General features: G+C 42.1%; 1 protein-coding gene across 19 annotated transcripts in view; it reads right to left on the bottom strand.

Annotated features, from left to right (window-relative positions):
- The window catches only part of ZEB1 (zinc finger E-box binding homeobox 1), a 182,242-nt gene that overhangs the window by 43,764 nt on the left and 117,716 nt on the right, over positions 1-20,762 (bottom strand). For all 19 annotated transcript variants that reach the window (XM_070056087.2, XM_070056086.2, XM_051821680.3 and 16 more), the window contains one exon: positions 19,510-19,710. Coding sequence is in view for 9 of the 19 variants with exons in the window: in XM_051821680.3 (XP_051677640.3) it covers positions 19,510-19,710 (201 nt within the window). In the remaining 10 variants the exon portion in view is untranslated. The remainder of the gene's footprint in view (positions 1-19,509; positions 19,711-20,762) is intronic.

Here is a 20,762-nt window from a genome sequence, read left to right as displayed (position 1 = left end):
AATAAAACTACACTAATCCAAGCTATATAGTTATTGGCAAAGCTTCAGGCATAGTGATCAACACAGTAAGAGAACAGAAGTGGACTCACACAAATAGACAACTTCTGATGCAGACAGACAGGCAGTTCCATAAAGAACAGTTTTCCAACAAACAGTGTAGGAACAACTGGAGATTCATATTAAATCCCTAACTCACAACTTCACATCTCTTTAAAAATATTAACCCAAGGTGGATCATAGGTCTAATTTAAAAAGTGAAGCAAGCAAGAGAGAAAATCTAAATGATCTTGAGTAAGCGCAGAATTCTTGTGCTCAACATCAAAAGCACTATCCATAAAAGGAAAAACTGGACAAAGTAGACTTCAAAATTAAAACTTCTGTTCTATGAAACACTAGGATGAGAGAAGGAAACAGCAAGCTAAACTAGAAGATACTTCCTATGACTATAAAGAACTCTCAAAATTGAATAAAACAACTGAACTAGAAAATACACGGAAGTAGTGAACAGACACTTCACTGAAAAGATACGCAAATTTAAATCAAAAGTATACTCATTTTGCAAACACTTCTTAAGAATGGCTAAAGTGAAAACATTGACAAAGTCCAATGCTTATGGGGATGTGGAGAAACTGGACCTCTCAAACATCACAGGTAAGGTGGTGCAATCACCCTGGAACACAGTTTGGACATTCCCGAAAACATCAAATATACTCTAAATATACCACACAAAAATCCCATTTCTAGGGGTTTATCCTAAAGAAGTGAAAACTTAGATTCATAACCTCCCCAAAACACTGTATACCAATCTTGGTAGCAGCTTCATTCAAAATATATATAAAATGTGAACAATCCAAATGGATATACTGCGGGATCTCTAGATGATGGAATTCTGTTCAGAAATAAAAACGATCAAACAATTGATATATGCAATAACTTGAATGAATAGAAAAGGCACACTAAGTCAAAGAAGCCATTTACACCATGTTTCACATGGTATGATTTCATTTTTGTGACATTCTCAGAAAGACAAAACTATAATGACAGAGAATATAGACCATGGTTGCTAGAGTCTGTGGTTCGTGACAGGTATGACTAAAAAGGAGGCACTTCTTTGAGCCCTCTGGTGATAGAGCTGTTCTGTGTCTTGCTTGTGGCAGCTGCCGTGTAAGTATGTGTGTGTGTGTGTGTGTGTGTGTGTGTCTGCACGTTAAAGCCCACAGAAAGAGATACCAACAAAGAAAAACTTAATCTTATTGTATGTTAATCCTAGAAAGATTCCTAAGTTCTTAACACTTAGCTAAGTGGAAATTCACTTTTCTAGTTCAAGGTGCTACCTAATTTTTTAAGTGGAAATCTACAAGAATTAGAATGTAGACTTTTAAAACTTGTACTTTTGCATTTAATCAATTGATAGAGTCAAAGGGAAGTCAAACCCAGAAACCCTGTGAGTGCCTTTCGGGGTCCATGGCATGTCTGATCTAGTTCCTGGGTTCCACGTCTGTAAAACTAGGACATCCCCTACCAGCGCTGCTTTGAAGACTGACTGGGCATGCACACAAAGCATTCAGTTCAGTGCCTATTCCCCGCCAAGTGCTCAGTGAGTAGTAACCATCTATCATTCTGCATTTGATAAAGACATACTAATGGCTTTGCGACTATTAAAATTATTTTTATTACACATAGGATTTAGAAATTATTTTGTCTGAAGGACAATTTTGACTTCAAATTAATGCACTAAATTTTAAGAGTAGAGCACAAGTGGGTTGAAAGTTACAGAAATGACTTAATTAAATCATCCACTCATCTGCTCCTTATTCCGGAGCCTACCAGGAGTAGAAATTGTGCTAAGTGCTTAAACACACAATTGACGGGACTTCACCACTAACCTCAAAGAACAGTTTAAGGTAGGAGACAGACAATTATTACACATTCAAGCTCTGCAACAAGAGGCATGCCACGAGACTGCACGATAACCTAATTACCTTCTTGTTTCTCTAATTAACTTGTTCTGAAGGATCTAAGAGACCAATTCTTAGCATAATAGTGGCAATGAGTAAGATAATCTAAGTAAATACCATTCATTTTCAATCACCCATGTGCCTTTATTATTGTGCTAGCAAGGAAAAAATGTCATTTTCTTAAAAGACTAAGAATAAAGAGCCAGCTTATTGATAAGCTTGCGAGGCATTTTACCATCAATTAGTTGAGCAAAATATCACAAGTTCTGAGTCATTTGTGTGATTTATGGCAGTAAAGAGTTTACCAGCCTCACTTCCACATCACCTGGCTCAAACCTCAGTTCACACTCACAGCGGTGACTCTGGTAAATGAACTGATGCGTTTTGTTCCTTTGCTTCTGAACCTCTAAAAAACGGCTAAATAACCTACCTCATTGTGATATAATGATAATTTGATTAATAACATAAACTACACTTTAGAATATTACTTGGCTCATATAAAGTGCTCAGGAAGTTAGCTGTGATGACTATTAATACCAGCTAGCGATTTGTGGGTTGACAGAGGTAGCTGCAAGCACTTTGCAGATGTGAGTACGATACAGACCTGGAGCTGGGGAAATCATCTTGGATTATCATATACACTCTTACAAGTGGAAGGAAGGGAGGCAGATGCCTTCCAGGATGGGACAGAAGCAGGAGAGCGTGGAACATGAGACAGGCCTGCCCTACTCTGCTGGCTTTAAAGACTGAGAAAGGGGGTCAGAACCCAGTGTAGGGACCCTCTAGAAGCTGAGAATGACCCTCAGTCAGCAAAGGAATGGGGTCCTTGTACAACCAAAAGAAATCTGATTTCAGTCAACATCTGAGTGAACAAGCCAATCGGTCCTTTCTGTGGGCTTGCAGAAAGGAATGACCAGATTTCAGGCTACTGAGCTATTAGAGACTTATCACTCAGAGAGCTGCAAGACAGGATTTGTGTTGCTGGAACCACTAAGTGTGTGGGAACTTGAAAGGGCCGCCACAGAAAACAATTCAAGTTGTTAGGGACTTTAGAGAGGGGACGAGAATGACGACCGCAGCTGTTCGCCTGTGAGCTGCAGGAAAGATAGCCGTGTCGAGGTCAGCGTTGTTTCCTTCGGGCTGCTCTAGTGTCAGCAGAAGCTAGGAATCTGAAATCCACCCATGATCGAGTGCCTACTGGATCCTAGCCTCGCTAGATTCCACAGAGTACATGCCATGCTAGCTGTTCCTAAGACATTTCCACATGGAGGGGCACTGAGACTATGACAAATCTGCCTCCCTGTCGCTTCCTGTATGCATTCCATGGATGGATGCTACAGTCATGTATTATATATTATATACAAATCCAAGGTTATGGTTTCAGATATACTAATGCAACCCAAGAAAAAAAGATTTCTGCTTCACTTTGATCAGAATTTTTTTAAAAAAACTTTTCATTTTGGAAGTTTTAGAGTTCTATGGAAGTTGCAGAAATAGAGCAGTGTTCCTGGGTCCTCTTCCCCATCCCATGGAGAGCGTGCGACACGGTCACCCCACTCCTGCAATGGAGAACGTGACAGTAGCACCGGCACAATACCACTAGCTAACCTGCACACCTTCTTCCACTTTCGCCAGTTTCTTCCCCGGCTCGGGAAGCCGTGCATCATCCCACAGTGTACCTGTCCCCACAGCATCTTCCAGATACGGCAACCCGGTCTGGTGGACTTGGAAGAAGCTGCTGTAATCCTTCCTTGTAATCTGTGACCTTGACTCTCCCAGAGAGCCCTGGACCCTTATTTTGTAGCATGTTCCTCAACTTGGTTCCTTTGATGTTTCCCAATGATCTGATTGAGGTTATTATGCATTTTGAGTAAGATTACCACTGAAGTCCATATATTATACCAATGGAACATGATGTGTCATTGTCTCATTACTGGTGATGGTGATTTCAACCTTGATTAACTGGTTGAGATGTCAGCCAGGCTTCTTTAGACAATTTACAATCGCCTTCTTTGTAATAAATGAATAAATGATTTATCTTGTGAGAAATATATTTTTTTCTTGTTTTATACACGGGTTTTAGCATACATAGATGATTCTGGCTTGCAGCAATGATTACCATGGTGTTTTTTTTTCTGTCTATGGGTAAGTTTCTGTTTTCCCAATTACTTATTATTTTATAATTGGAATTCCATTCGAGCTGCCCCTTATCTTTCATGTATTTATTTGAGTATTTATATCAATATGGATACATGAATATTTATTTTATTCTATGGGTTATAATCCAATGCTATCCTTTTTCTATTGCTAAAATTGTTGCAGATTTGGCAATTGGGAACTAATCCATGCTGGGTCCTATGTCTTTCTTAAATGATCTCAAACTTTTCATTTATATTTGTTTATTTACACTTACTATTCCAGGCTTATCTTGGATTTCCTCCATCCTGGCTCTGGAACCAGCCATCTCTTTAAGGAGTCTTGTACTGGAGAGTGAGATTTGAATGCCAGACCTGGGCACACCACAGGCTCACTGCTTCCACATTTTCTCAGCAGAGCTAGGAAATACATTCATGTACACTAATATTTACATGGCCCAGTTGCATTTCTGCAACTAGTTTTTTTTTTTAAATATATCTTAAGAATCCTGAGTGCATACTGGGAATCTGTAATGCCAATCAAGCTCCCCAGGGTTTACTTTAGCCTTCTCTGACTCCCTTATTTGTAACTTCTTTCTCTGACAGTGAGAAACTTGGGTCTCTTATTAGCACCAATGTATTTTCTTATTTGTCCAATTTCAGTATGTACTGAATAACCCAAAGTAGTTCCTGAACAACCCAAATCTCTGAAAACCAGAGGGATTATGGGAATGGGGCCGCAGGCATGGGGGGAGGGCCGACACTTCTCTGAGTACATTGTCTTGCACAGCTTACCTATATAAACATGGCAATGTTTTCCATACACAAAAACATTGATAAATAATGTAAATCACCCAGCAGACAGGGAGAAAGGAAAAAATTAGATGTAAACAGTAATAGGTAAGTGTAGCTAATACAATCGATGTGTAGAAGACAAGAAATAATCTAAGTAATGTTGGAAAACACCATTTTAACCAAGAAGAACTGTATGTAGTATACACTAAGCAGCAACTTTGTTTGACAGGGAATTTAACGAGCAGAGTGCACAGCTCAGGCTCAGCGTTGTGGAGAAAGCCAACTCCTTCATCAGCACAGCCTCTGACTACTCAGAAGTACTGGAGTATTAGCCGTGTGTGTTTAGTGCAAATGGAAGGGGATTTCCATAGGGACAGAGCTGAAAACATCCTGTGGGGTCATCAGGCCCAGAGTTTCATTTTACAGATTGAAAAGTGGAACCTGGAGACACTAGCAGAGTGAAAAGCAGAAGGCACGCCCTGAGTTTTTTCTGGGTAAGACTCCAGAGAGGAGGTTCTCAGTACCATGGAGCACAATGACTCGACAGTGACTGATGCATTCTCGGTATAGAATACTGACAGTATTTTATTATACCTTAGGCACAAGAAAGCCTTATTACATTACACTGTCCTGGAATTTTGGCAAACATGTAAATTTCTAAAGTCTTAAAAACATCAGGTGAGAAAAACGTTACTCTTATCTGAAGTATTATTAAACTCACAAATTCCAAAATACTAAGAAACAGCTAGCATACCGAACTATTTCATATCATCAGGTTACTTTTACATACATGCTTTCAAACCAAAAGCACGAAGGGCCTTTAAAACAGGTGTCCCAAAAGTTAAGGGTATCTATGTTTAAAAGGCTTAACTGACACAAGCGTGAGAGTTTTCGGCTGAACCGCAGGAAGATCTTTTAAGTTGAATATAGATATGTTGGAACCCAGCCAAATCATACTTCCTTCCTACAAAGAAAACTTAAAGGCAATAATATTTTAAAATAAGCACTTAATTATTCTAAAAGTTTTATTGTTCACAGTTAACATGTCCTAGTTACTTAATATCTACAATAAAAGTATTGCTTCTTCCAAATAATCCTTTTAAGAACTTGATCCTTATTTGAGATTTCATTCAGATAAGAATATACCTTTTTAAAGGTACTCATTACACGCTTAACATTTCAACAGCATGTTATGTTTCCCAGCATAACTGAGGTCGCTGATGTAAATGATGCCATGGAGCTGTGACTAGCTTTGTGTGCTGGTCTCCAGCATAGCCGACAGGCAGCAGCAGCTCTGTGTACTGCCCCCTTTCTTACGTGGCGTGGCTTCCTTTGGCTCAGCAGTATCAAGGGCACTGGCTTTACTACCCCTTGCTCATCTTCAAGTATCTCAATGAAAACCCTTCCCTGAGCAACAGGCTTCTGAAATTCCTCCCGAAAACCCAAGTTGGCGTTCCTCAGTGCCGCCTCCTTCTCAGCCAGCTATTGCTCATCTCACCTTCCAACAGCATAAAAATGTACATGTTCATGTCTTCTTGAAATTATGGTGGCGATATGATTAAGATACCCTGCAGTTTTTACTTATTTCTTTTATAAGGAGTAGTAGTTGGTTGTCAGCATGCACAAAGAGAAAAGGAAACAAAAACAGCATGCAGGCAGGTTTGAATCAAAGAAGAGAAGCTGAACGTAACGGCAAATACTGTGGAGATCCATTAAGCACTCCACTGTCTGTCCTACCAAGCGAGCTCCTCCTGTGCTAACTCGAGTTCTGTTTCTGACTCATGGATCAACTAGAGGGGCCAAAGACAACTCAAGAACAGCAAGTTTTCTCGTTGGGTCTGCAGTCTCATTACATAAACGTTCAACTGAATGCATGACTAATGTCACAGTAACCAACTAAGTGAATGACTGAGTACTCACCTTGCTATTCACAAACTAAATCACATCTACGAAGGATTCTGAATCCACGCTCCAGTAAGAATCCCTGGCTGCCTCGCATCCCTGATGCACGCTGCAAGTTCACAGCGCTCCTTTTCACATCGGTGTTTTGAATTTGTAAGGGAGAAGCTTTTTTTTTGTAACTGATGGGATGCCAGAACTACCTTGATTTGTTGCTTTTAATGGATGATACTGACACTCGTATTTCAGCCAAAATTGTTTCATCAAAGGGACATAGTTTTGTATTTATTGATTTGTTCTGTTGGTCAGGCAAGAATGTTTTAAATATAGTTAGATACTGGGGGCCAGCGCCGTGGCTCACTTAGTTAATCCTCTGCCTGTGGTGCCGGCATCCCATATGGGCGCCGGATTCTGTCCTGGTTGCCCCTCTTCCAGGCCAGCTCTCTGCTGTGGCCCGGGAGTGCAGTGGAGGATGGCCCAAGTGCTTGGGCCCTGAACCCACATGGGAGACCAGGAAGAAGCACCTGGCTCCTGGCTTTGGATCGGCGTAGCACTCTGGCTGCAATGCACCACCCATAGCGACCACTTGGGGGGTGAACCAATGGAAAAAGGAAGACCTTTCTCTCTCTCTCTCTCACTGTCTAACTCTGCCTGTCCAAAAAAAAAAAAAAAGAGTACATTGTACAATGTAATACATGTTGAACAAGTAATGGCTCAAATGAAAATTGTTACGTGAAGGCAGACTTAATGTGCACTTGTGTCTATGAGTTGGGTATCATATTTACCATAAGGTTTGGTCAAATACAACTCTTTAGGTGGCTTCCACACAATACAAAATATTATATTTCCCACAATGGTTTCATTAATTTTATCTGCTCCTATTTAAAATATTTCTTGCCTGAACCATGCTACATAATAAACTCTAGAGGAGAAGGAAATGTTATTATATGAGGGGTATTAAAAAGCTCATGGAAAATACGTATTATGAGAAAACCATTCGCAGACTTCAAAATGTTTTGCACTAAACAAATTTATTTTAATTCCACTTTCCCACATACTTTTTGAAGCTCTCTTGTACATACCCATGTTTTGACTTTTTCCATTGTTCTTACTTCCTTCCTGTTCCAACATTCTTCCTTCTTTATTTTAAAAAAATCATCTCTTTTCTGTTTAGAGAGCTCCTTTTAGCCATTCATTTAGGGAACATTGTCTTAGTGTTATCTTACGTGAAAATATTCTGATTTCTTCTTAATTCTTGAAGGATATTTTCTCTAGATACATAATTTTAGATTGACAGTTCTTCCAGCATTTTGAATTTTTTTTTAAGATTTTTATTTATTTGACAGGTAGAGTTTACAGACAGTGAGAGGGAGAGACAGAGAGAAAGGTCTTCCTTCCGCTGGTTCACTCCCTAATTGCCGCCATGGCCAGAACTATGCTGATCCAAAGCCAGGAGCCAGGAGCCTCTTTCCTGGTCTCCCATGTGGGTGCAGGTGCCCAAGCACTTGGGCCATCCTCCACTGCCCTCCTGAGCCATAGCAGAGAGCTGGAGTGGAAGAGGAGCAACTGGGAATAGAACCTGGTGCCCATATGGGATGCTGGCACCACAGGTGGGGGATTAACCTAGTGCGCCACCGCGCCGGCCCCCATTTTGAAATTTTTTTTTTAAATTTATTTATTTATTTATTTGAAAGACAGAGTTTCAAAGAGAGACAGTGAGAGACAGAAAGGTATCTTCCATCTGTTGGGTCACTACCCAAATGGCTGCAATGGCCACATATGGGCGAGGCTGAAGCCAGGAGCCAGGACTCCATCCAGGGCTCCTAGGTGTATGTGGGTCATCTTCCACTGCTTTCCCAAGTGCAACGGCAGGGAGCTGGATTGGAAAGCGGAGCATCTGGGATTTGGACTGGCCACTCATATGGGATGCAAGAATTGCAGGAAGTGGCTTACTCCACTATGCCACAGTGCTGGCTCCGCCCCATCAGTATTTCTAAAGTGTACTATTTCCTGCTGGCCTCTATGATTTTTTTCCCAAAAGGTAATTATGCATTATTTCTCTTTCTCCTTCTGCCTTCAAGATTTTTTGTTTGTCTTTAGTTACCTGACATGTGCCTACTAAGTATCCTTGGCATGCATTTCTTTGGGTTTATCTCTCTTGGGGGAAGCTCCATTCTCTTCCTGCTTTTCTGGAACTGCAATGACAGTAACTACTAGGTCTGAACGGGTTGCTCATACTCCACTCTTTGTTCCTCTCTGGTGTTCAGACTGGGTAGATTCTATGGCTCCGCCTCCAACTTCACTGATCCTTCCCTCTGTCCTTCCATTCCGCTACTGAGTCCCGTCGCTGAGTTCAGAATTTTTTAGTTATCAACTATAAAATATACATTTAATGCTTATTTTATGTTTTCTATTGTTTTGCTGGGCTCTCTGTCTTTGGTTCCAAACATATTCACAGTTGTTTGCTGAAGCATTTTTATCATGCTTGCTTTAAAAATCCTTGTCAGATAATTCCATCAACATCACTTCACGGTTTGTATCTGTTGACTGTCTTCAAATTCAAGTTGATTTCCTGGTTACTGGTAGGATGAGTGATTCCTGAAGGGAAACTCGGCATTTTAGTGATGACTGAAGGAGACAGAAGCACTGGGTGTTAATGGCTCCCTCTGACACCGTGGGTGGGTCGTCCCTGCATTACCTCTGTGTTGTGGTGGAAGCTCTGACTCCCCTCTGGACTTCCTCTAATGAGCTCAGCAGAGATGGGAAGGGATGCCTTGTGACCACCAGGCATGGGTACGATGTGAGCTCAGGTTTTCCACCGACACGGCGGGAGGATAGGGAGCCTCCTGAGACTGCTTGGGAGAGATCAAAGTCCCAGCTCCCTCCCTGACCCTGCCTGGCGCCACTGCGCTGGGCAGCTGGGATACTTTACTGTAGCAAGGCTGGAAGTCTACGCAGGGCTCCTGACTCAGCCTTTGCTGGCAAGAGTGAGGAGTGAGGCTGCATTTTTCCCATGGTATCTGGCTACAGAGGAGTAGTTACAGTCTAGTTTTCTGTGTCATGAGGCTGGTCCTTTGGCTAGAGACAACAGACTTTTCTTGAGGTTTTTATGTGTTTGTGTGTGTGTGTGTGTGTGTGCACCTGTTGAGGTTTCTGAGTTGCTGGCTTCTGCAGCAGCACCACGTCTGATCTGAGAGATATAGAAGCTAAAAGAAAATGGATTCCACTGCCAGGTCATTAGTTGGCTTCTCAAGTCCCTCGCCTGTCTGCCGTCTTCTTTCCATCTTTCAGAGTCTTGGGTTTTGCCCAAGAGTTTAGCGGAACTCAGCAGGGAGAATCAGGAAAAGCACCTGTACTTCCAGAAGCAGAAGCCTCTAGTTCTTTTAGACACAGTTCATAAAGGGTTAAAGTGATCAACTTATTTCACTACTTCCTATATGGCTTATATATTTTGGCTACTTCAAAAAGTGTGGAAAATCAAGATATGCCTATTTTGGCGGGAAAAAAAAAGTGGAACTCAAGCTTAGTTTTTTTCATAAGACAAACCTTTTACAAACTTTTTGATGACCTCTTGTACACAAAGAAAACATTTTAATATTTTTAAACTGTTTGCATTCTCTGCTTATGCTTAATATAAAAAGAACTAAAAAGCGTTATACAGAGGGAGCTTCAAGGTGGCGCGTATTTGAAAAGTGTATTTGCAAAGAGCAGAAATAATGTCATACAACCAAGGATGGATACAGGAGGTTAGGTCCCAAATAATGTTTATAAGGGAGGTAAAACATGAGAAAGAACTGAAGCTTTCAAAATGCTAAGGAGAGCAAGGAAGGGCGAGACTACCTGTTTGAAACTGATGGTGTCACAGTTGGTGATTAAAAATGCAAAAAGGGAAATGTTTTAATGGGTCACTCATCTGTAGGGGATTTCTAAGTATATAATACATATTAGTTATTAGTGGTAAAAGATATAATTCACTGAGAGACCCAGCCCCTGCCTAAAGAGTTGTTTCATGGAGCAGAGCGATCCCTATTCAATTGTAACAGGTGAACACTGTGGACAACGACAGGTCTGCAGTATTCACTGCGTCTTGTTCCCTGTCCAGGGAGGACAAGTAATGGTTTACATGAGACAAAAAAAAGGAGAGAACACCTGAGGCAGAAGGAACGGACAGCTTCAAGATTCAGAGAAAGGGTATGGACAAGGAGAGGGGCGCAACAGCAGGTTTGGAAGACAATGGGGGAGTGAGGCTGTGAAGGGGCCTTCTAGAGCCTGGACTCAAATCCAAAGAAAACCAGGAACTACTAGACTTAGTGTTGATTTTCTATACCAGAAAGTTCAAGAAGTAAAAGAGAGAACCAAAACCCTGGACAGAAAATCCATTGTACAAAAATACTTGGTCTACTGGCTTATATATTTAAAAAAATAGAGTAGTCATGGAAAATAAATCACTCATCTGGTTACAATCTGTGAGGAGCAGTGGGGATTAGGAGAGACAGGCATATGTCATTCAATTTGTGTATTTTACCTTAGACCCCTTTTTGTAAAGTTTAGACCAGAATTACTTAACAACTATCCTGAGAATGGTTCTAGAATAGATTATAAAAGTATTGTGTGTGTGTGCATTAAACAAAGGGCTGGCATTGTGGAGTAGCAGGTAAAGCCAACTCCTGCAATGCTGGCAACCCATATTGGTACCTGTTAGAGTACCGGCTGCTCCACTTCTGATCCAGCTCCCTGCTAATGAGCCCTGGAAAGCAGCAGAGGATGGTCCAAGTGCTTGGGCCCCTGCACCCATGTGGGAGACCTGGATGAAGCCCTTGGCTCCTGGCTTCCATCTGGCCAAGCCCCAGCCGTTGAGACCATTTGGGGAGTGAATCATCTCCCTCTCTGTGTCTTTCTCTGTAACCATGCCTTTCAAATAAATAAATAAATCTTTCAACACACACACACACACACACACACACACACACTGGCCAGCCTCCAGGATTCTGTTCTCTAAAAACAGAAGTTATGAAACTGGTCTCAATTCCATTTTTGACAGTATTATTATAAAGTAGTCTAGAAAAACTGGTTAACTGTAGTATATGTGAGTTTCTTTAATCTCCTTTAAATCCATCCTTGATGACAGGGGTAAGTTATACAATAGTTGATCACATTCATTTAAAAGTGGTTTATTTGCGGGAAGCTACTGTGATACTGCTACTTGTGTCTTGGGCCCTACTCATCACACTTCCGGATGACAGCAGGGAAACGGATGTGATAAATGACAGAATCACACCCCTAAAGTGGATACTGCTGGGGCTGATTCACTTGGATAGCTTCATATAGACCCCACGCCAAACCTAACCATGCAAGGGCACCCAGAGTCCTCTTAGGCTCCTCCTCCTCTCAGTTCAGACTGAATCCCTCAAGATATCCTACTGACTACTTCGAAAATAGAACCGTCCTGATTCAAGCTGCCATCCTGTACTACTCAAACAGCCTTCTTAGTAGTCTCCCTGCCCCGCCCCCCACTTTATTCTCAAAGGAACGGCCTGTCACCCTTCTAAAATGAAAATCAAATTGTACCACTTCTCTATGCCAACTCTTGCTGCACCCCTTATCCACTCAGCAGCGTGTGACGCCTGCACGTGTTCTGGTGGTCCACTGCCCTCCAGCCTCTTTTCTGTCTGCCCCTCCCTTGCTCGCTCTGCTCAGGAGACTCGCCACTGCCCCCCACAGGCCGGGTTACAAGTCACAGTGGCAGCACGTGGACAGCACCCTCGAATAAAGGGCTGATGGCAGTGGCGACGGCAGACAACCTCCCCTTGTTTCTCATCATAAAGGGAGAGTTTTCAACATTTTATCATTAAATACGATGCGTGTGATACACCTTAGATAGATAAGCTTTATTTTATTAAGGAAGTACTCAATGATTTCAAGGATGCTGGCTTTCATGGCACCCGTTCACGGCTCCTGAGTTTTATGTGACCTTTTTCTGTTTGTTGGGATGCAAATTTGATAATTCTCAAGTCTGTGATAGCAGCTTTTGAAACTGTGTTAAATACCAAGATGTGGGCCTTCTTCCAAATCAACAGAATCAAGCCAGCTAGTAAGATTCATTCTTGCCTTTCAGATCTGACGTGCTGACTGTAGGAGCTCATACTGGCCATATACATGGATACACAGGGTTTTGTCCATGGGGTGTTGGGGGCAAGTGTCCACGAGTGGGGCATGTGGGGTATGCGGGTGGACCTCTTGGTGGAGTCTGCAATCCGGGGAGCAGGACCTACAGCCGGCTGCTGAGAACTCTATGCAGGTTTCCCTTTCTCCACCCTCCTAGCTTACCCCGAGAGTTCAGCCATGCTGGTGTCCTCAGGGTCCTGGGTGGCATGACACAGATAGGAGTGGCCTGGGAAGTCCCTGCAGGGCTGGGAGGCAAGGCGATCACTTGTGGCCAAGGGACCTCTCTTGGCACTGAGCTACGCTGCTTCTGGGGGAGAGGTGATGTGGGTGATGTGAAACTAACTCTTCTCCCTTGCCCTCTTCAACACATTCCTTCCCAATGCTGCTCCTTCCCGCAGCAGGGTGCCAGAACCTCTAAGCAACTCTAGTTCTCCACAGGGGAAGTAATTATTGTCTATGAGGGACTCACAGAGTTGGTATTTCTGTGGGTGGACTAAGGGCTGGGGCCTCTTACTCAGCCAGCTTGCTCACATCACTCCTATTATCCCTCTTGACATCTGCCGGGCTTCAGTCTACAGCACAGTAGCTTTTATCAATTTTGAAAACTTCTCAGCCATTACTTCTTCAAATATTGCGGCTGCCATATTCTTCATTCACCCAGAACTAAGACATGTCTTAATTCTCTTAATCTCTTTTTCATATTCTTCTATGTGTACCTCCCTGAGTTTCATTTAGTATAATTTTCTCTAGCTTCCAATTCACTGATTCTTTAACTCTGTTTAATTCCTATAAAAGTTATTAAATCCATCCTGTGATTTTTCAGATTATGAGACTGACATGCTGCCTACTGCACCAAGAAGGCAGATCATCATGTGATTTTTAAATTCCCATTATTCTGTTTTTTTCAGTTGCAGAAGTTCCATTGGGTTCTTATTAAAACCTGTTCATTCCCAGTGAAAAGAACAGGTCATCAAAGAAGGAGGTACCTTTCTCTGAAGGGAGGAGAGAACTTCCACTTTGACTATGGCCTTGTCTAAATAAGATTCGAGTTGGTGAACTCAAAAGGCTTCTATAGCCTTGGCTACTCATGACAAGAGCCTAGTGTGATCACTGACTCCATAAACAAGAGTGTCAATTGTTAAATCAACAACAGGAGTCACTGTGCACTTACTCCTCATGTAGGATCTCTGCCCTTAATGTGTTGTACTAGGTGAATTAACGGTATAACTAGTACTCAAACAGTACTTTATACTTTGTGTTTCTGTGTGGATGCAAACTGATGAAATCTTTACTTAGTATATACTAAATTGATCTTCTGTATATAAAAATAATTGAAAATGAATCTTGATGTGAATGGGATGGGACAGGGAGTGGGAGATGGGAGAGTTGTGGGTGGGAAGGAGGTTATAGGGGAAAAAGCCACTGTAATCCAAAAGCTTTACTTTAGAAATTTATATTTATTAAATAAGAGTTAAAAAAAACCTGTTCATTATAGTTTATTCTATCAGATTCAGATAATTTCAGAATTGGTTGTTTCTTCTCTAATCATGACAGTCATTTTATAATAAATATCTAACTCTGGTCTTCATGGGTCAATTTCTGCTTCCTTTATTCCCCCTGATAATTGTCACATACATTGTTGTCTTCTTGAAAAAAAATAGTAAGGAGATTTCCATAGTGCTAAGATGAAAGCATATAGTTCCACAAATCTTGAATTTGCTTCTGCCTAGTGTCTATGGGTATTCCCAGCAGTGCCGCTTGAAGTCCAGGGTGGCTTGAGATTTTATCAGACTACCCGCAGTGTGAATTTGGGTTTACAGTCATTAGAAGACAGCTGTGGTTACCACTGCTCAGACAGTCCTCATCCACTACCATCAAGGCAAGGGAACCCTGCTCCAGACTCTCGAGGACGGCAAGGATGATGGTGTGCTTGCAGTCCATTTTTTTTAACTGAGATGAAATCTACGCTAGCAGAAGCTCTGCTATTATACTCTTTGTGGTCATGAGCTTGGCTTCTTCTCAGAAGCCTGAAAAACATATCTTGTATGCTTGGGTGAGCAGACCACCTCAGACCAAAGAGTCTTCCACGATCTTCTCTATTTGTTATTACGGGTTCCTGTCTTCACTTAAGTTTTGACATATTAGTGTCTAACTATCTACTTACTTCCTTAAAACTGCTAAGTGTTTTTGTTTTTCTGTTATTTTAAATCTAGCATCAGAGTTATTTTCAGTGGGGAAGTCCAAATAATCACAACCTTTTTCAGAAAGAGAGTCTCTTCATCATGTTTCCTATCACTCCCTTCAGCTATCTTATTCTCCCATGTGTGCCTTCCCCGGAAGATCATAACCTTCTTGAACACGATGACTTTGGATTAATTACACAAAGGGATAAATCTGGTCTACCAACAAGATACATATAAGAAGTCTGCTCCCAGGGTTTTGAGCTTAGTATTAAAGTTTAAACAAACAGCTCTGCCATCGATGAGTCGCAACACAAAAAGCAACAGGAACTTCGGTTCTGCTTCCTCTACCCCTGGAAGTTCTAGCAGTCCTCCCTCCATGACCTTCCACACAGATATCCGCCTCCCGTCTGTCTTTCAAACCTCCCCCTTCTGGTTCAGTCTGCTGCAGTGAGCAAACCCTCACCACTGGCCGAGTTACTGTGGCCTTCTTACGGAAGGCGCAATGCTGCTTCCTCCAAAACTTTTATTCTACACTGCGCCGGATTTATTTCCCAGTTACAGAACAATGACGTTCTCACATCTTACAGGACACAAAGCACTTGCTATCCTTTCCCTCGTTTACTCCTCTGGTCTTGCTCAAGACTGCAGCGTCACACACGTTTCCCCTTCTGCCTGAAGCACCTTCTGCTCTCTCTCCTCTGCCTGATCAGCCTCTGTTGGGCTTGCAGATGTCAAAACCAGCATCACGTCACTAGAGATTCTTCTAGGGACAGACATTCAGCATGCCGTTAAGTTGCTCCTTGTCATGCCCACATTCCGGAAGTTCCGCTGTTGATGCCAGATTCCTGCTGCTGCGCACTCTGGGAGGCAGCAGGTAATGGATCCAGTGGTTGGGTCCATGTCACCCATGTGAGTTCCTGGATCCTGGTTTCAGCCTGACCTAGCCCTGGCTGTTGCAGGCATTTGATGAGTCAATCAATGGATGATAGATCTCTCTCTCTCCTTTTCAAATAAATAAAAATTAACTAACCTGCTTTTCAAATTAAACAAATAATTTTAAATTGACTTTTATTTATTTGAAAGGCAGAGAAAGAGAGACACAGACAGAGAGAGAATGAGAACTAACTGATCTTCCATCTGCTGGTTCACTCCTCAAATGCCTGCAAGAGGCAGTACTGGGCCCGGTCAGACACCCAGAATGCCATCTGGTATGTGTAGGAGGGTCCCAGATACTACAGCCATCACCTGCTGTCCCAAGGGTGCCCATTAGCAGAAGTGGAAACTTGAGCCCAGGCACTTTGATAGGGGAGGTGGGCATCCCAAGTAATGTCTTAACTATGGTGCCACAACACCCATCCCTAAGTAAAAACCTAAAAACAATTTTTTAGGACTTCTTCCCTTGTCTGATTTGGATGTGCTTTTTTAATGCGTTCACATTAAATTTACATTTATATCCAACTATAATGTATTTGCAGTCTATTTATCAATCTCCCCCAAAAGCTGCACGCTTCTCAGGCAGAGACAGTCTTATTCCAGCAGTATCCCCGATCCTTCAGAGCTTGAATAGAAATGAATAAAGCTACAGACACGAGGGCTGATCACACGCACTCAGAAGTCCCTTGTTAATTAGGGTATTTGTCACACTGCAGAATCTTGCGTCTGTTAGCCAATGGCTATTATTTGGATTTTTAAGCTTCGACATCTCATTATTCACATTCTCTCACTTCCATACTGGACCGATTTGCCCAGACTTCCTGGTCTTCATCCTGGTATCTTGCCTAGGTAAGTTCCTTGGCCTTGCATTCTGGCTGGACAGCTTCCCCTCTGTATGACCATGTTCCATCTGACTTCTTACATGTCCCTCTTTGCCTCTGCTGGTGGCCATGTTTCTGATCCCCAAACTGTTAAATCTTATTAGATGCCACCCTCACATTGTCCTTCTATACCACTGATGTTTAAATGTCTTGGCAAGACAGGCTAAGTAATAAACTAAGTAATTGCAGTTTATTAGGAAAAGCAGAAGGAAGAGAGTTGAGAGGCAGAATAAAAGTATACTACCATTTTTCCATCTGACAGATGAGGAAGTAAGTTAAACATCTGGTATTTGCTCACTAAAAGGGCATTAACGAGAAGGTCTCTACTTTCACTACTCCTTCCACTAAACCAGGCTTTACTTGAGTGAAAGTAAAGATCTGTAGCAAGTGAAAGAACCACATTATTTACAGGATTCTGACATCTGTATAGAGAGGCTAGTGAGCACTGAAAATAATTCGTACAGTCACTATGGAAGACAGTACAGGTAGTCCTCAGAAAACTAAAAACAGAACTACTCTATGACCCAGCTACTCCCTCCTGGGAATATATCCAAAGGAGATCAGCATGTGGAAGAGTTACCTGCTCTGCCATGTTTCCAGCAGCTCGATTCACAACAGCTAAGATATGGAATCATCCTAGATGATTGGATACAGGAAATCTGATATAAAAATATGATGGAATACCACTCAGCCATAAAAAGAATGAAATCCTGATATGCACAACAAAATGGATGCAACTGGAGATCATTATGGCCAGTGAAATAAACCACACTCAGAAAGACAAGAATCACATGAATTCTCTTATCTGTGGGACTAAAAATATTATAATATAAAATTGAATAGATATCATGTCATTTGGTCTATAGTGATAAACAGTGCTTCACTGAATTATTGTCATGTAAATGACAATAAACTTATCTCACACATTAAAAAAAAAAAGAAATGGGGGGGACAGTGAGGACTCCTGGGGTACTAGAAATGCTTTTTTCTTAATCTGGGTATCAGTTATGAGCGAAAAATTCATCTGTACACTATTTTGCATTTCTTGGTATGTATGCTGCATTTCAATAAAAATTTTTTTAATTTATTTGACAGGTAGAGTTATAGATAGTGAGAGAGAGAGGCAGAGAGAAAGGCCTTCCTTCCGTTGGTTCACTCCCCAAATGTCCGCCACGGCCGGTGCTGTACTGATCCAAAGCCAGGAGCCAGGTGCTTCCTCCTGGTCTTCCATGGGGTGCAGGGCCCAAGCACTTGGGCCATCCTCCACTGCACTCCCGGGTCACAGCAGAGAGCTGGACTGGAAGAGGAGCAACCGGGACAGAATCCGGTGCCCATATGGGATGCTGGTACCACAGGCGGAGGATTAACCAAGTGAGCCATGGCGCTGGCCCCTAATAAAATGTTTTTTAAAAAGAAAAGATTCTCATGCTTCATCTGTATTTGGAACTTTTGACACTGAATTGTATTATAGTTTGACTATTTCAAAATACAATTTGTTTGCCTCTAAGTTGTTTCATTTTTAACACTTTATTTCGGCAATATTTGAAGTTTACAAAAATAAAATTATAAGGAAGTAATACAAATCATTTCCATATACCCCAAACTCTTTCCAGCATCTAGAAATCAACATCCTACATTTAGATTGATTTTTTAAATTTTAGCTCCCAAATATAAGAGAAAATATATGGTATTTGTCTTTCTGTTTCTGCTCATTTCACTCGACATGATGTCCTCAAGTTCCACCCGTTTTGCTGCAAATGGCAAGGCTTTGTCTGTTTGTTTGTTTGTTTCTAAGAGCTGAATGGTATTCCACTGCGCAGGTATACCGCATTTTCTTTATTAATTCATTAGATGATGGACAGTTTGGCTGATCACATATTTTGGCTATTGTGAACAATGCTGCTATAAACAAGCTACAGCAGGTATTTAAGAACTGGGCAGTCCTTCAGAGAAGAAAGACAGATGGCTAGTAAATACATGAAACAAAGCTCAGTATCAGGGAGATGTAGACCAAAGCCACAGTGAGCTCCCACCTCACTCCTGTCAGAACAGCTATGATGAAAAGGAGAATAACAAATGCTGGTGGAGGTGTGGAGGGGGGGGGAACTCCTATATACTGCTGCTGGGAATGCCGAGTTAGTACAGTCCTGCGGAAAGCAGTATGAAGACTTCCTTAAGAACTAGAAATGGACCTGCACTCTGATCCAATAATTCCACTCCTGGGCATACACCCAGAGGACATGAACTCATTGCACCTAAGTAGAGTCTCCATTTGGAGTCACAATATGAAATCGATTAATCCACAACATATGGAAAGCTCAATCTTGCTTAGAAAAATCCACTAGAATTCGGTGTATCATATCGAGTACAATACAAATGGTCAACATGGTTTTATTATTCATTGTTCTTCAGAACCTCCCCTTCAGTATGCAGATGGACACCTAATATTGATGAATAAAAAAGTTTGCTGTTCAAGCTTTTCATGCCATTTCTCTTTTCAGTCACTATTTTACAAAAACAGGCCCGAGCGAGCGGAAAACGACAAAGAGCGGGGCGTTACCGTCATCCTCCCAGCAGTTCTGGGAGGCGCCTTCTCGCTCCCCGCGCCCGGGCCGCACCGTCTGCTCTGCCGGCAGCTCGTCCTCGGGCACACCGCCTTCACAGTCCGCCGCATCGGCGACACTCTCTTCTTCCACGATATGGAGTTTGTCTTCATCGTCTGAATCTGAATTCGTTTCCACCACAGTATTGTAGTTTGTAACTGTAATGCAAACAAGAAACGAACACTCAAAACTGGCATGAAATCAGTCCTGACACCTAAGAAAAACAGGCTTCCAACAATACTGGGAAGGCGGCAGTTCAGTCTTCCTGACAACACGTGTGTAAGCACTCCAGATACTGGACGAGCAGAACGGGGATGAGTACCAGCAGCTGCACTTACCGAACAACTGCGTCATGTGCGAGCGTTATAAGCACTAACTCACTTCATTCTCAGAACAACCTTATAACAACGTATACAACGGAGGTCTACCACCTCCTTCTCATACTCGTACTTTACAGAGGTGGAAACTAACGCAGGGAGGGGTAATTTGTCCACAATCATACAGCTGCCAGCTAAGAAGTGGCAGTGCCAAGACGGGAACCCCAGCAGTCTGATCCCATAGTCTGTTCTTAAACACATCAAACATTGTCTCCAACCATCATGAGCGTACTGTACACAACACTGTTTATGTACATGTAGGGATTCAAATCTGGACACCATCTTTCCCAATAAAACAGCACCCCATCATCCCACCTACTACAAGCAAAGTATTTTCAAGTTCTGAGGCTCAGGCATCTCATGTTACTCTCACTTTAGAAAGAATCAATCAGTTTAGTCAAATTCCTATGTAATAAAGGCAGCATTAAGTAATGTTGCTAACTTATGAAAAAAACTGACACTCAGAAGTATTCCAATGGACAAACTTTCCATAATTTTTAATGACTCTCAATGAAATTTTTAATATTCATTCATTTATTTGAAACATGTAGTTACAGAGAGAAGAAGAACCAGAGAGATCTTCCATCTGCTAGTTCATTCCCCAAATGGCTGCAATGGCCAGGACTATACCAGATCAGAGCCAGGAGCCAGGAGCTTCTTCTAGGTCTCCTATGTGGGGGTGAAGAGGCCCAGGGATTGGGCCATCTTCCGCTGCTTTCCCAGGCACATTAGCTGGGAGAGCCTGATTGGAAGTGGAGCAGCTGGGACTCAAACCAGCACCCAAATAGGATGCTGGTGCTGCAGGTCACAGCTTAACCTCCTGTGCTACAGCA

The sequence above is a fragment of the Oryctolagus cuniculus genome, chromosome 13 (genome assembly GCF_051225735.1).
Source record: "Oryctolagus cuniculus isolate XC-2025 breed Fujian yellow rabbit chromosome 13, ASM5122573v1, whole genome shotgun sequence".
Taxonomy (NCBI): Eukaryota; Metazoa; Chordata; class Mammalia; order Lagomorpha; family Leporidae; genus Oryctolagus; species Oryctolagus cuniculus.
The sequence above is the reverse complement of the archived record's forward strand: the minus strand, read 5'-3'. Positions and strand labels throughout refer to the sequence as shown.